The sequence below is a fragment of the Bos grunniens genome, chromosome 22 (assembly GCF_055505025.1).
Source record: "Bos grunniens cultivar Pamir isolate PY7600 chromosome 22, Bosgru_T2T1.0, whole genome shotgun sequence".
NCBI lineage: Eukaryota > Metazoa > Chordata > Mammalia > Artiodactyla > Bovidae > Bos > Bos grunniens.
The window spans coordinates 51750684-51765677 of record NC_141186.1 but is presented as its reverse complement, the minus strand read 5'-3'; the positions used below and the strand labels follow the sequence as shown (position 1 = coordinate 51765677).

General features: G+C 50.5%; 1 protein-coding gene across 7 annotated transcripts in view; it reads right to left on the bottom strand.

The window, feature by feature from the left end:
• Window positions 1-11551, bottom strand: part of SHISA5 (shisa family member 5) — a 30641-nt gene extending 19090 nt beyond the window's left edge. For 3 of the 7 annotated variants that reach the window (XM_086368179.1, XM_086368173.1, XM_086368175.1), the window contains exons 1-2: window positions 8131-8302; window positions 4497-4653 (exon numbers count right to left, since the gene is read on the bottom strand). In XM_086368179.1, coding sequence (XP_086224305.1) covers window positions 4497-4512 — 16 coding nt within the window. In that variant the 5' untranslated portion in view covers window positions 4513-4653; window positions 8131-8302. Of the gene's footprint in view, window positions 1-4496; window positions 4654-7580; window positions 7679-8130; window positions 8303-10542; window positions 10586-11532 lie in introns of those variants that run through there. The other 4 variants (XM_086368176.1, XM_086368178.1, XM_086368180.1 and 1 more) reach the window with 4 other exon arrangements.
• Between the last annotated feature and the right edge of the window lie 3443 nt (window positions 11552-14994).

The window sequence follows — 14994 nt, the reverse complement described above, 5'->3', positions numbered from 1 at the left end:
CTCCAACAACTTCACATAGTGATTGTATCATTTTCTAAAAACGTACTGATACATCTCTAGTCAATAACGTATTAACAAATGAAACGATCTCTACTGACTTATACAACTACTACTATGCATACTTAAAGCATACAGGGGCTTCTGTGGTGGCTCAGTGGCAAAGAATTTACCTGCCAAACCGAAGCAGACACAGGTTTGATCCCTGGTCTAGGAAGATCCCACATGCCAAGGAGCAACTAAGCTGGTGTGCCCCAACTACTCAGGCCGTGCTCTAGAGCCCAGGAGCCACAATTACGAAGCCCATGTGCAGCAATTGCTGCAGCCCACACGCCTAGAGCCTGTGCTCTGCAGTGAGAAGCCACCACCATGAGAAGCCCTCACGCTACAACTGGAGAATAGCCCCCACTCGCCACTGCAACTAGAGAAGAAGTCCACACAGCAAGGAAGACCCAGCACAGCCAAAAAAATAAATGAATAAATAAAAATCATTTTAAAAGTAACAGAAATGCATAATATGTGCACCAAAAGATATGTACAAAGATGCTCAGAGCTGCATTATTTGCAATACCCCTCCCAAAAAAGGAAACAATCCAGATATCCACCAACATTACAATGCATCAACTGTGGTCTAAAAACCTAACATACACCAATGGAAAGGAACAAACAACACAGTATGGATGAAACTTACATGGTGAAAGAAACCAGATAAGAAATAGAGGTATGATGTCACGTGTATGTCTGTGTGTGTTGAGTAACAGAGCAGTTAAATGTTACGCTTGGGGATAACAGAGGGCATACTGATTGGGAAGTAACCCGAGGGGGTTTCCAAGATTCCATGATGTGTTAATTCTTGCCCCAGACAGGTGGTGGTTTCGTGGAGTTGAATGTATTTAAATTTCAATAATTCACCGAGCTGTATGCTTCATATTTGTGTACTTTTATGAATGTATGATATATACTGCCTCCAACCCCAATAAAAACTCTACTATAGGGACTTCCGGAGAAGGCAATGGCACCCCACTCCAGTACTCTTGCTTGGAAAATCCCATGGACGGAAGAGCCTGTTAGGCTGCAATCCATGGGGTCGCTAAGAGTCGGACACGACTGAGCAACTTCACTTTCACTTTTCACTTGCATGCATTGGAGAAGGAAATGGCAACCCACTCCAGTGTTCTTGCCTGGAGAATCCCAGGGACGGGGGAGCCCAGTGGGCTGCCGTCTGTGGGGTCGGACAGAGTCGGACACGACTGAAGTGACTTAGCATAGCATAGCATGGACTTCCCTGGTGATCCAGTAGCTAAGACTCCACGCTCCTAACGCAGGAAGCCTGGGTTTGATCCCTGCTCAGGCAACCAGATCCCACATGCCACAACTAAGAGTTTGCATGCCGCATAAAAAGATCCCTCGTGGTACAACTAAGACCCAGCCAACCAAGACCTGATGCAGACAAATAAAATAAAAATAAACATTAAAAAAAAACTAAGCTGTAGAACTTAGAGATGCATGTTTGGGTATTATAACTCTAAAGAAAAGCAAGGCTATATAACAGAATCAACACTATCTTAGAGGGATGAGAGACAGTGATTGACAGTGAGCTCAAGGGGACGGCTGCTGTCTTGACCTGAATAGTGGTTATGCAGATATTTGCTTTATGATAAATCACTGAGCTGTACATTTATTTTAATGCACTTTTCTGCATGTGAATTTTATGTTACAACAGAGTAAAAAACAACCTCAAGGAATGAGTTTAATAGCAGATTAAACATATATGAAGAATTAAATTAACTAAAAGGTTAGAAGACATAATCTGGAATGCAACAGAGACAAAAATATGGAAGAGACAGACTAGGAAATGTGGACACTGGAGCAGAAGATGCAGCATGTCTAAATGAGTTCCAGAAGGAAAGGAGAAGGAAGGCTAATATTGAAGAGTAGCAGAGAATTTTCTAGAACTAATGAAAGACACTAAACCACAGATTTAAGAAGCTCACCAAATCCACATTAGCATAAATAAAAAGAAATCTAGGGATTTCTCTAGCAGTCCAGTGGTTAAGACTTCGCCTCCCAATGCAGAGGGAGCAGGTTAGATCCCTGGTTGGGAAGGCAAGATCTCACAAAAAACCAAAGCATAAAATAAAAGCAATAATATTGTAACAAATTCAAAAAAGATTGGTAAAAAATGGTCAACATAAAAAAAAATCTTATAAAAATAAATCTATACTTCAATATATCATGGTGTAACTGAAGAATACCAAAGTCAAGAAAAAAAATAATCTTACAAATCTGTCAAAGGGGAAGAAAAAAGAGTTTTTTTAAATGCTGGACAACTGACTATTGAACTAGTATCTCTACAGAGATAAAGGAAGCCAGAGAAAATAACCATCAACTTAAATCCAGCTCAGAGAAAATATTTCTTAAGAATGAGATGAATGTAATTTACCATATTAACAGAATACAAATAGAAAAATCACCTAATTATCTCTAAAGATGCAAGAAAATACTTAACTAAATGCAAACTTACTTCATGATTAAAAGTCCAAGGAAACTAGGAACAGAAAGGAACTTCCTCCACCTGATAAAGGGCAGGTATGGAAAGCCACGGAGAAGGCAATGGTACCCCACTCCAGTACTCTTGCCTGGAAAATCCCATGGACGGAGGAGCCTGGTAGGCTGCAGTCCATGGGGTCACTAGGAGTCGGACACGACTGAGTGACTTCACTTTCACTTTTCACTTCCATGCATTGGAGAAGGAAATGGCAACCCACTCCAGTGTTATTGCCTGGAGAATCCCAGGGACGGGGGAGCCTGATGGGCTGCAGTCTATGGGGTCGCACAGAGTTGGACATGACTGAAGCGACTTAGCAGTAGCATGGAAAGCCACAGCTAATGTACCTAACAGTGAATGCTTTCTCCCTGAAATGGAGAACAAGACAAGGATGTCTCTTATTACTTTTTTTTGTTGTTCTCACTTTTTTCATCATTGTACTGGAGATTCTGACCAGTGTGATAAGGCAAGAAAAAAAACAATGAAAGCATACAAATTGAAAAAGAAGTAAACAATAGAAGAACAAATGGAATTTAAAAAAAAAAGGCAATACAGTAAGTGAGAAAGAAAGAAATTTAGAACAGAGGAGACAAATATAAAGCACAAAATAAGACAGCAAATATTGAATACAATCCCAGAAATCCAATAATTACCTTAAACTTTAATGGAATAAATCTTCCTGTTTTTTAAAGCTATCAGAATAGATTTTGCAGTCCTCTTCCCTGGTGGTGCAGTGGATAAGAATTCACCTGCCAATGCAGGGGACACAGGTTCAATCCCTGGTCTGGGAAGATCCCCCATGCCTCAGAGCAGCTAAGCCCGTGGACCACAACTATTGGGTCTTGGCTCTAGAGCCCAGGAATCTCAACTACTGAAGCCGCCATGCCCTAGAGCCCATGCTCTGCAACAAGAGAAGCCACCAGACTGGGAAGCCCTCACACTGCAACTAGAGATTAGCCCCCACTGCTGCTGCTGCTGCTGCTGCTAAGTCGCTTCAGTCGTGTCCGACTCTGTGCGACCCCAGAGACAGCCCACCAGGCTCCCCCGTCCCCGGGATTCTCCAGGCAAGAACACTGGAGTGGGTTGCCATTTCCCTCTCCAATGCATGAAAGTGAAAAGTGAAAGGGAAGTCGCTTAGTCGTGTCCAACTCCTAGTGACCCCATGGACTGCAGCCTACCAGACTCCTCTGTCCATGGGACAGCTAAAAAAAAGGCCTGTGCACTGCAATGAAAACCCAGCACAGCCAAAAATAAATAAATAAAAATTTAGAATAAAAAGTAAGGGGGTTCATATTGCCCACAGACTATAAACTTTGCAACACACAGAAATGAAAGAACACAACAGACTGAGTGGTTGCCTACGGAACGAAGGGAAGGCAATGGTCATGGACGATTAAAATAAGATGTGTAAGATGGTGGGGGTTTGGACTTGCCCAAACCAACGATGATCACTTGCCATGAGCTGAGGCGTGTGACCACCTCAACTCTCTGGGGCCAAACACAAGAACACAAGAAACACAGAATGGCAAAGGAAGACACACATGGGAGCCCCTTGGTTCCTGCCTACAAAACATTCAAACCTCAGATGCAATGTAAATCCATGGGCCATGGCAAGAGAACACAGGTATGGCCCACAGTGGGATACACACAGACCTGCACAAATCACACACAACCCCCACCAGGTGCATGCAAACACTGCGGGATACACTCGCACCAAGGGTACCACCCTGAGGACATGCTGGTACACACCAGGGGTAAGCCACAGGGCTGGCTGAGGCCACCAACCCCTGAGAAACCTGCTCAGCACTCGAGGCTGGGGGAGAGGCGCAAGGGCTCACGGGAACAGAAGGTCCGGGGGAGTCCAGCCAGTGCTCCACCATCAGCTCGAGAGGACTGACAGGCTGGATGGACAGGCTCAGGCCGCCCACCTCGTGACCTCAGGTGCACTCACCTGGCCTCCGGAGCATGGCAATCTTCCTCAATCCACATAACCTGCTTCAGCACATCCGAGCAACAGTACTGGTCGTTACAGTTGCCGCAGCAGAAATCAGGACAGACCCAAGGGTCGACCTTGCGCCCGTGAGAAATCATACACAGCTCACTCTGGGCTGGAACACATAAAAATACTCTTCACCCACGGCCACGGGGCCAGCCTTCAGCCCTGTCCCAGCCCACACCGCCCCTTCCCCAGCAAGGCCAGTAGGCCTGAGCCAGCCGAGCCATCTCCGCAGCATCCTCTGGCCACTGCCCCAACCAGCCTCGCCCTCTCCCGTGGGCCACAGCAGAGGCACCCACCTGGCCCCCTCCCTCTCCCATCAGTCCACTTGCCCTCCAGATGGGATGGTGAACTTTCTACATGTGGGTCTGACTCGGCCACTCCTCAGCCTCAAGCCAGGGGATCAAGCCCAGGCTCCACAAAGCAGCATCCAGACTACAAAGGACCTTGAAGGTCACCCCATGCTCCACCTTCAAATCAACTTACCACCCATCAAGGTCTTCCTCTAGGCCCCCTTCTATGGGAGCCACCCAAGTCCAGCAGTCACACCCCCACAAAGCAGTCCCTCCTGTAGCTGGGGACTACACGTTCTTTTTTTCTTCTTCTTTTTGGCCATGCCACATGGCATGTGAGATCTTACTTCCTCGACCAGGGTTCAAACCCACGCCCCCTGCACTGGAAGCACAGAGTGGACTGAGCTGTTCTTAATCCTCAGGTTCTGTCCCCACCACTCAGCCATGGCAGCCTTGGCCCCGGCTGGACACTCCGACTCCAAGGGCCAGCCCTCATAGACCATAGTCTTACAGCAGGCTGTCTCCTGACCAGTTCACCATCGGCCACAGTCACTCCCACCAAAGTGTCCAGGTCGTGTCCCAGCACTCTTGCTGGGCCTGCAGCAGGCGGCTAGGAAATGTCCGTGCCCTCAGTAGCCAGGCACCATGTGGAGCCTCAGAACCATCACACGGCTCTTAGCCAGATCTGGGATTTAAGTACACCTGGCTGACAGGTGTGGAAATAGACCACAGTTTGCTGACTTCCAGGAAGCTGCCACAGCCAAATGTTCCCAGCATCCTTGGGCTACATCAGCACAGATCTGGGGTCCACCAGCAGGAGAGAACAGTCCTGGATGCCACCCTGACAGACCCTAAATGGAACACCCAGTCCAGCAAGGCCCAGACAACTATGGTAGACTGGGGATGGTCCTGACGATAAACCCTGAGGTAGAAAGTCCTGGCACAGCACTGGGACTCTAAGAACCCTGTCTGACCTCACCCCCAGGGTAGCAGGTAGCGTCTGGAGACCCAGCCTGGTCAGTATATTTGTCACTCCCAAACATTCCTCTTTGGGCTAAGGATGATTTTCAGCAGTTTATTTTTAAGCAATGCAAACAAAGGAGAAGCTCTGAAAACTGAGTAGGAGTTACCCTTTTGCAATAGATATTTGCAAGTATAAAGGCAATCTTCACTTGTGGCTCAGTGGTAAAGAATCCACCTGCAATTGCAGGGAAGATCCTCTGGAGAAGGGAAAGGCAACCCACTCCAGTATTCTGGCCTGGGAAATCCCATGGACAGAGGAACCTGGCAGGCTACAGTTCATGGGGGTCACAAAAGAACCTAAGAAACAACTTCACTGCCATACTAGGAAGAGGGTAAGGACCATATCTCTAGAAACCTATCAAGGCTGCAGGCACAGATTTCAATCTGTGTAACAATTTTACCCCTTCTTTACTGGGTTTTTCCTTGTGAATCCCAATATTGTGACTCTTTCGCCTTTAGTTCAAAACAGCATTCAAGGTGAGGGCTTCCACCATTTAGACAAGTTACTGTTTCCTTGGGTCTCCCATGCATACCGGAGGTATAGTGGTAGCGTTAGTCACTCAGTCACGTTCGACTCTTTGTGACCCCATGGACTGTAGCCCGCCAGGCTCCTTCCTCCGTCCATTGGATTCTCCAGGCAAGAATACGAAGTGGATTACCGTTCTCTTCTCCAGAGGATCTTTCCGACCCAGGGATCGAACCTGGGTCTCCTGCATTGCAGGCAGATTCTTTACCGTTTGAGCTACACGGAAGACCTAGTCCACCATTTGACCAAGTTACTCAGTTTCCTTGGATCGCTCATGCATTCCAGAGGTATACCTGGAATGTTGTTCAACTTTTGTTTTGCTCCTGTTCATTTGTCTCGGCTGCTGCTAAGTTGCTTCAGTCGTGTCCGACTCTGTGCGACCCCATAGACGGCAGCCCACCAGGCTCCCCCGTCCCTGGGATTCTCCAGGCAAGAACACTGGAATGGGTTGCCATTTCCTTCTCCAATGCATGCAAGTGAAAAGTGAAAGTGAAGTCACTCAGTCGTGTCCGACTCTTAGCGACCCCATGGACTGCAGCCCACCAGGCTCCTCCGTCCATGGGATTTTCCAGGCAAGAGTACTGGAGTGGAGTGCCATTGCCTTCATTTGTCTCACGTCAATTTAATTAGTAAACCAGCCAAAGAACCTTACAGGGCAAGAAGAGGAAATCTTTCCATCCCAACAGTATCAAGCACCCTGGGGCCACTGGTGGAGCAAAATCCAAAGACAGAGGCATTGACTGACCTCCTTGAGAAGGGTCAACTAGGTGGTAGGTGGTGCTCTGGGCAAAGCTGCAGGGCAGAGGGTGGGCCCACCAACAGGGCCAACCCAGCCAGCCGTCCACCTGGCCGCAGGTAAGGCCAGCACAGCCCATCCTACTGGGTAGCTCAGGTGACCTACCTCCTTTTACAGACTTTCCAGCCACAGCCCAGCCCAAGCTTCTAAGCTGGGCCTGAAGACACAAACAGGTTGAGTGTTTGAGCCAAGAGTCCATGACACAAATGTTCTTCTGAACCCCAGACGCTCTGAACCAGTCTCCAGTCCTCACTGGAACTTCCCACCCCAAGCCCTCCAGATTCCTCCCAGTCCCCAGGAATAAAGTCCTTCCCTTGGAGAAAAACACCCACCCCAGAAGGATCTTCAGCGTCCTAGGGAGATGGGTGGGGCAGGGGGAGGGCACTCTTCTACTTCCCTACCTTTAAAAGTTCCCCAGCCGGGCCTCCACCGTCTGGGATTCATCAGTCTACAATCAACCTACAACAGTTAAGTGTCTCATCCAACCTTGGGGACCAGCCTGAGTGGTCTCCAGAAAGGCCAGAGCAATGGAGGCAGAAGGTGGAGGCTCCCAGCCAATAAACTGAGGCCAGGGAAGGGGCCTGCAGCGGCCAGGCCTCCCTGCAGCCACCACCCCTCGCTAAGGCCAGGCAGGAAATCCCACCCCAGCCTCTGAGAGGGCAAGCCCTTGGGACCCTAGAGGACAGACCTCCCCCCCAACCACCACCACCATGCCAGGGCAGAACAATGACGGCAGATGCCCGGGGTCTGGGCAGTGTCAGTGCAGACGGGAGGGAGGCTGGGGTGGAGGACAGACCAGTCGTGGGGTCCGCACACTGCCTCGGGGTTATGAGGCTCGGTTGGGGTCCCTGGGGGGACGGCGCCGCTTGGGCTTGCAACCAGGGACGGCGCGGACATGGCCGCCTCCCCTGCCTGCCCGGGACGAACTCCCCGGCACCCGCCAAGACTCACCTCCCTCAGGCGCCGGGAGCAACAACAGCAAGAGCACCAGGATGCGGGGCGCGGGGGCCGGCGCGGCCATGGCTGGGAGCGCAGGGGTACGGACGGACGGACCGGCAGACGGTCCCGGTGTGGCCGCAAACCTCAGCGACCCGCGCGGCCGCAGGCTTCCTCGCCTCGCCCCGCCCCGGCCGTTCCGGGAACCCCGCCCGGGGCGAGAGGAGGGACGGGAGGAGGGGAAGCGGACGCGCCTCCCATCCTCGGGGCCTGGGACGCGTCCGGTGTCGGCCCCTCTGGGGACAGGCTCCCGGACGCAGGCGACCACCCAAGTTGCCTTCGACTCTGGCCCTTGCGCGCCCCCACCCCGGGCCCCCGCCCTCGGGTCCGCAGAGGGGTCTTCGCGGGGATCAGCTTCCTAACACTTGAGCACCCTTTGGGTGCTGCGGACTAAGCCCCGACGGAGCCCTTCCTCGCCCCTGCGGTTCCCCACCTGCCCGGACATCCTCGGTCCTCGGGAGGTACCTGAGGACCGAGTGGGACCGCGACAGCGCCCAGAGACAACAGACACAGGTTCCCTTCTGAAAGCCTAGTTCGGAGGCTTCTGGGAGACCCCATCTCTGAGGACACTCCATCGCCCTGCCTCCTGGGGTGACACCCCTATCCCGGAGGTTTCCTTACCCTACCGCCAGGCAGGATCACCCTCTGCCTCAGGGCAAGCCTGGCTTGACTGGCTCAGCCTGAGGGAAAGGAACTAGCTGCTTCCAGACACTGTAAGCCACCACCTGCCTCAGGGTTGGGCCAGGTGGCCCAAATCCTTGCCGGCTGCCAGAGCACTGGGCTCTCACAGGGCACCCTGAGCTGGGGCCCCTCACTGTGGGTTAGGATGGAAAGGAACAGGACCCTATGGGGACTTCTCAGGACAGACGTCTTCCCCATGTCCTCTGCTGTGTCACTCTTCTCAGAAGTACCTAGATAATACTATCTGATCCACATTTCCTGAGTTGTTTTATAATTGCTAAAACTACCACCAACTGGGAGAAAGTAACCACTTGATGATCAGGCCTATGTAGCCCCAAGATGGTTAACACCTGTGAGGCCACCCTGTTACCCCACCATCCATCAATCCGAACTGCACATGTGCTGATCACATATCCTGTGATTCTGCCCTTCACCTGGCCTTTGAAAACACTTTACTGAGGGGCTTCCCTGGTGGCTTGGCAGTAAAGAAGCCACCCGCGATGCAGGAGACACCAGTCTGATCCCGGATCTGGGAAGATCTCACATGCTGCGGAGCAACTAAGCCCGTGCTCTACAACTACTGAGCCTGTGCTCTAGAGCCCATGCTCCACAAGACTGAAAAGTGAGAAGTGTTAGGCGCTCAGTCGTGTCCGACTGGTTTGCGACCCTGTCAGGCTCCTCTGTCCATAGAATTCTCCAGGCAAGAACACTGGAGTGGGTTGTCATGCCCTCCTCCAGGGGACCTTCCCAACGCACGGATCCGTCCTGGGTCCACCTGCATTGCAGGCAGATTCTTTCCAGTCTGAGCCACCAGGGAAGCCCACTCCACAACAATGAGAGCTAGAACTAGAGAGCAGCCCCTTCTCTCCACAATGAAAGAAAAGCCCGCACAGCAACGAAGACCCAGAACAGCCAAAAATAAATTAAAAAAAAAAAAAAAAACAGACACTAATTTGTGGACCTAGCTTGACCATGTGAAAGTGCTGTGACAGTGTTAGTCACTTAGTCATGTCTGACTCTGTGACCCTATGGACTGTAGCCCGTCAAGCTCCTCTGTCCATGGGATTTCCCAGGCTAGGATACTGGAGTGGGTTGCCATTTTATTCTCTAGGGGATCTTCCCAACCCAGGGATCGAACCCAGGTCTCCTGCATTGGCAGGTGGATTCTTTACCACTGAGCCACCTGGGAAGCCCGCAGCTCTTAAGACAAAGTCCCGATTTCAGTTCCTGCAATGACTGGGGCTCCATGTGCCTCCTTGCTCTCTGCATCCACCACGCACATTCCCCCACCCTCCCTGGCTCCCAACTTAAACAGCTCCTCCTCTAACACGACTCTGGAGATGCCAAGTCTGGGTTAGGACTCCCCTAGGTGTTCCCACAGCCCTTGTGACCCCCAGCCCAGCACCACACCTTGGGTTATGTGGGTGTCTTCTGCTACTTAGGGGGCTAAGTGAGGGTGGGACTATGTCTTGTTATCCAGCACAGGGTCGTGCCCACAGCGGGTGCTTGATAACAACTGGAAAAGGAAATAAAGGATCTCCTTTAGCCCATGGACCACTTTCCCCTGAGCACAAGCCCAGAAATCACTCCCCCCAGGGGATGGGCTGACAGCACCCACAGTCCTCTCTGTGGTTTACACTGACCCCACCCTCACTGCCCCAGCACTCGCCAGGTTGGGGCATCTACCTCTGCCAGTGAGCCTGTCTTCTCCTCGTCCCTCGGCATCCTTCCTCTACCCTACCCTGTCCTGGGGCTGCCTCTCTCTCTCCCTTCCTCTAGAGTCAGCAGAAGGCAGCTGCAGGAGGTCAGAAGGTGGGAGGAGAGTACATGGGTGGGGCTCTTCCTTCCCTAATCCTTCCTGAAAGCTCCTGGGTGCAATCTGACACCCCTCCACCCCACTCCCTCAGCTACAGCTCCCGCCTCCTTCCATTCAGAGCCACAATCTGAGAAACTGAGATTTTATCTTGAGAGCCCCAGGGAGGGACTGATTGAAGAGACCCCTCTGCAGCTCATAGCAACTGAATAGGAGATCAGAGGCCAGTGGGAAAGGGGGGTTCCCACCAGGCTCCAGTAAACCTTACCCTCCTGAGCCTTGGCCCTGCAGGCTGTGGACAAGAAACATTACCCAACTCCCCTGTGAAGAACGTTGCCCACTATCTCAGTTCTCTTTCCTGCTTCCCTGGTGGCTCAGGTGGTAAAGAATCTGCCTGTAATGCAGGAGACCAGGGTTTGATCCCTGGATTGGGAAGATACCCTGGAGAAAGGAATGGCAACCCACTCCAGTATTCTTGTCTGGAGAATCCCATGGACAAGGTGGGGCTAAGGTCCTTGGGGTCACAAAGAATCGGAGGCAACTGAGCAACTAACACTTTCACTTTCATCCCAGTTCTGCAAGAATCTAGCCATTAGCTACTTCAGCAGACCATGGGCGGTGCACCTGAGGACCATTCGGGATGAAAAAATCAAGAAGCCTTCTGTGCTCCGGATACTGACTCTGCAGAGTGAAGATGCATATCAAAGGAATAATTGCAATGAACCCAGTCCTTGCATCTTCCCTTACATAGAAAAACCAGGGCTGGAATCATTCATTTAAGGTGTCGGTTCTTTGTGATAGTAATCTACATGTTTTTGTTTTTGCTAGCAAAAAGTGCCTGTATATCCTGGGTCTTCCCTTACCTCTTCAGAGCAACTCCTCAGCACTTTCTGAGATGCTGTCTTCTGGGCTTTTGTCTTCATTAAGGTCCCCAAATAAAATTTAACTCACAACTTCCAGGTTGCGCAATTTTCTTCAGTCCACACAGACGAGGGATGAAAAAGGCTCCCAATGATGCTAGCCCTGAGTGCTGTCACCCAGATCCACCCACAGCTCTGTAAAGGGCCCTTTTAGCGAGCTCTCTTCTAATGAGCGTTGTTAAGAATGACTATTTCCTGAGATCTTCCCTGGTGGTCCCGTGGCTGGGATCCCAAGCTCACAATGCAGGGGCCTTGGGTTCAATCCCTGGTCAGGGAACTAGATCCCACGTGCTGCAACTCAAACCCAGCACAGCCAAATAAATAATTCTTTTTAATAAAAGGAACTCCCCTGGTGGTCCAGTGGCTAAGAATCTGCCTGCCAATGCAGGGTACATGGATTGAATCCCTGGTCTGGGAAGATTGCAGATGCAGCGGGGCAGCCAAGCCTGTGTGCTGCAACTGCTGAAGCTCACGTGCCCTGGAGCCCATGTTCTGCGACAGGAAAAGCCGTCACAATGAGAAGCCCGTGCACTACAACGAGAAAGTGGCCCACACTCGCCACAACCAGAGAAAGACCCAGTGCAGCCAAAAATAAACAAACATTTAAAAAAAAAAAGACTGCTAGAACTTTTACACGCAGTGTGGCAGCCACACTATAGATGGGAACTCTGCCTGGGGCCAGAGCAATACCCAGTGATGCCCAGAAAGCCCGTGCTCTACAGGACTGTCACTCCGGGAGCGTGAGAGCTAGGTGGAGCACAGCCCAGGGCCCATGTTGTTCCTCTTCACCAGCACCTGCCCCCCGGCTTCCTCCATATCGGAAGGCAGAAACGCCAGACCCACTTTTCAGCTTCCTTTGTCCAGCCAATCAGACGTACCCTCCTGGGGTCAGATGTCCCTTCCCTGGAGTCAGAGGTCCCTTCCATGAGGCATGCTCAGAGGGCTGGTGACCAGCGGCAGGACAGCAGAGCCTCTGCTGTGGTGGGGGTCCTGGCAGCTGGGGAGCAGCCCACAGTGTCTGCCAGAGAAGAACTGTGATGTGGGCATGACCTGTCTTGTCCTCCTACACCCTCAGTGGTCCTGGGAGGAACACAGATTCCTTTTCATAAATTCCACAGTTTCTTCCACCTGATAAAGCTGTCAGCAGGTGACCAGGGAAATGGGGGTGCATCAGGACTGGACGTTTGCCTGGTTGGAGCCAGAGGCAGTGGAAATCCAGCCAGGACAAAGGGAGAGGTTTTTGCAGCCTTGGCAGGCTGAGACAAAACTAAAACAGCCATCACTGCCAGCATGGGACAGGTCTTCCCCGACTTACGATGGGGCTACATCCTAATAAACCCCCTGTAAGTTGAAAATGTCATAAGGTGAAAATGTACTTAATACATTCAGGACATTGACTGCCTTCTCAGTGAGGCCTTCTTACATCCTTACAACCCTGTCCCAAGCCCTCCGCTCTGTCCCAGCACCCTCTACTACATCTTTCTCTGTTCTTAAACTTTTCGCTGCACCCCGTGTTATGTGGGATCCTAGTTCACTGACCAGGGATCAAACCCCCACGCCTCACATTGGCAGCATGGAGCCTTAACCACTGAACTGCCAGGGACGTCCTGATGCACTACATCTTTACACATCTCTTTGCTGTGTCTCCCAACACCAGAAAGTCAGCATTGTGAGGCAGGGGGTTTGCCCCTGTGGGGTTTCCCTGGTGGCTCAGATGGTAAAGAATCTGTCTGCAATGCAGGAGACCCAGGTTGGAAAGATTCCCTGGAGAAGGAAATGGCAACCCACTCTAGTATTCTTGCCTGAAGAATCCCATGGACTGAGGAGCCTGGCGGGCTACAGTCCATGGGGTTGCAAAGAGTCAGACAAGACTGAGTGACTAACACTTTCACTTACTGCTATATTCCTACTGCTTAGTACATAGCAGGTACTTTATGTGCCAAGTTGATGAATTAAGTGAGATGAAGATGCATATGAAAGAATCAGAGGAATCAGATTGCCACCAACTTCCACCCCTTCTCCACGTCCCTTACTCACCTAACCAAGGTGTTCTCCCCTGATACCTCATGAGGTCGTTTCTTTGCAAGGGGAGTCAAGTCTTCTCAAGCCCCTCTCCCTAACTCCTTAAATTAGAGATGGATTCCAGCATGTGTGGAGACCTTATTACAAAGTCAGACCCAGGGGAGGGCTTACGTATCAAAGGAATCTTAAGACTTTGGTATTTTACATTAGCTAAAATATACAGACTTTACGTGGGCAGAGACTTTATGTAGCCATCTTAGAGAGGGCAGAATTTATCAATATAGGTGATCTTACCTGGAACTGGGATTCAATGTGCTAGCATAAGCTACTGGAGGTTGTTCCGCAAGTCTGGTTGCTTGACTGAAATGAAAACTGGGTCTCACTAAATGCAGTTGAGATGACAGTTGCTTCCTGGTATAATGTAAAGAATCCAAAGCTTCAGAAAGATTCATACATTCATTCAAAATAAATGTTGGACATAAATGTTGGACAGAATTTATCCAGGACAACTCACCTTTTCCCTGAGTCCCTGGAGAGGACCCAGGAGATACTCCCTTCACCGAGGCTTTGGAAGGTTCATTGCTGAGAAGTTTCCATTCGCTAGGGCAGCTATAACAAAGTACTAGACTCTGAGTGGCTCCAACCACAGAAACTTACAGTCTCATAGTTGTGGAGGCTGGATGTTTGAGGCCAAGATGTCAGTAGGACCCTGCTGTCTCTGAAGGTGCTAGGGAATTTTGGTTTAGGGTCACAGCCCACTCCAGTATGACTTCGTCTTAATTTATGACACCTGCCTTTGGGCAGGATCAACAGACCCCTAGGACCAAAACTGATGGGAAGCCAGTAGAATCCTACCGGATATGTATGACAAGAGAACCAGAAGTCTGATGACCAGAGACCTAACTGCGGAGGAGAGGATCTCTCACTAATTTTCCAGATCAGGTCAGTTCACAAACCCTGAGGTCCTTGAAGGAAGCAGGGTGGGTGCCCGTTAAGGTGGCCCTGTGAAAACAGCCCAGCTTCATGCCAGCACTTTCCCCACAAGCCTTCCCAAAGCGACCTGTGGCCATTCGCCAGGGTTTGGCAGACACCTCTTTCGGTCTACCACAAAGCCATTTTCCACTTTTAATGAAACAATTTTTGCTTAAACAACAAATGTGCCCAGCCTCAGGGGATGAATAGTGACTGGTCTATACCAAACATGGCAACACTCACCTTAAAGGTGATAATTATATATTATTAACATGTAATATACAAGCCAATTATAAAGATAATTCAAATGTTGTTGAAATCTATGTCTTTGTAACATTTCTATCCAAATACCCTCTGATCCTATCTTAAACTTCTTTAGCATAACCATATATCATTGGTCTTTCTAAATTG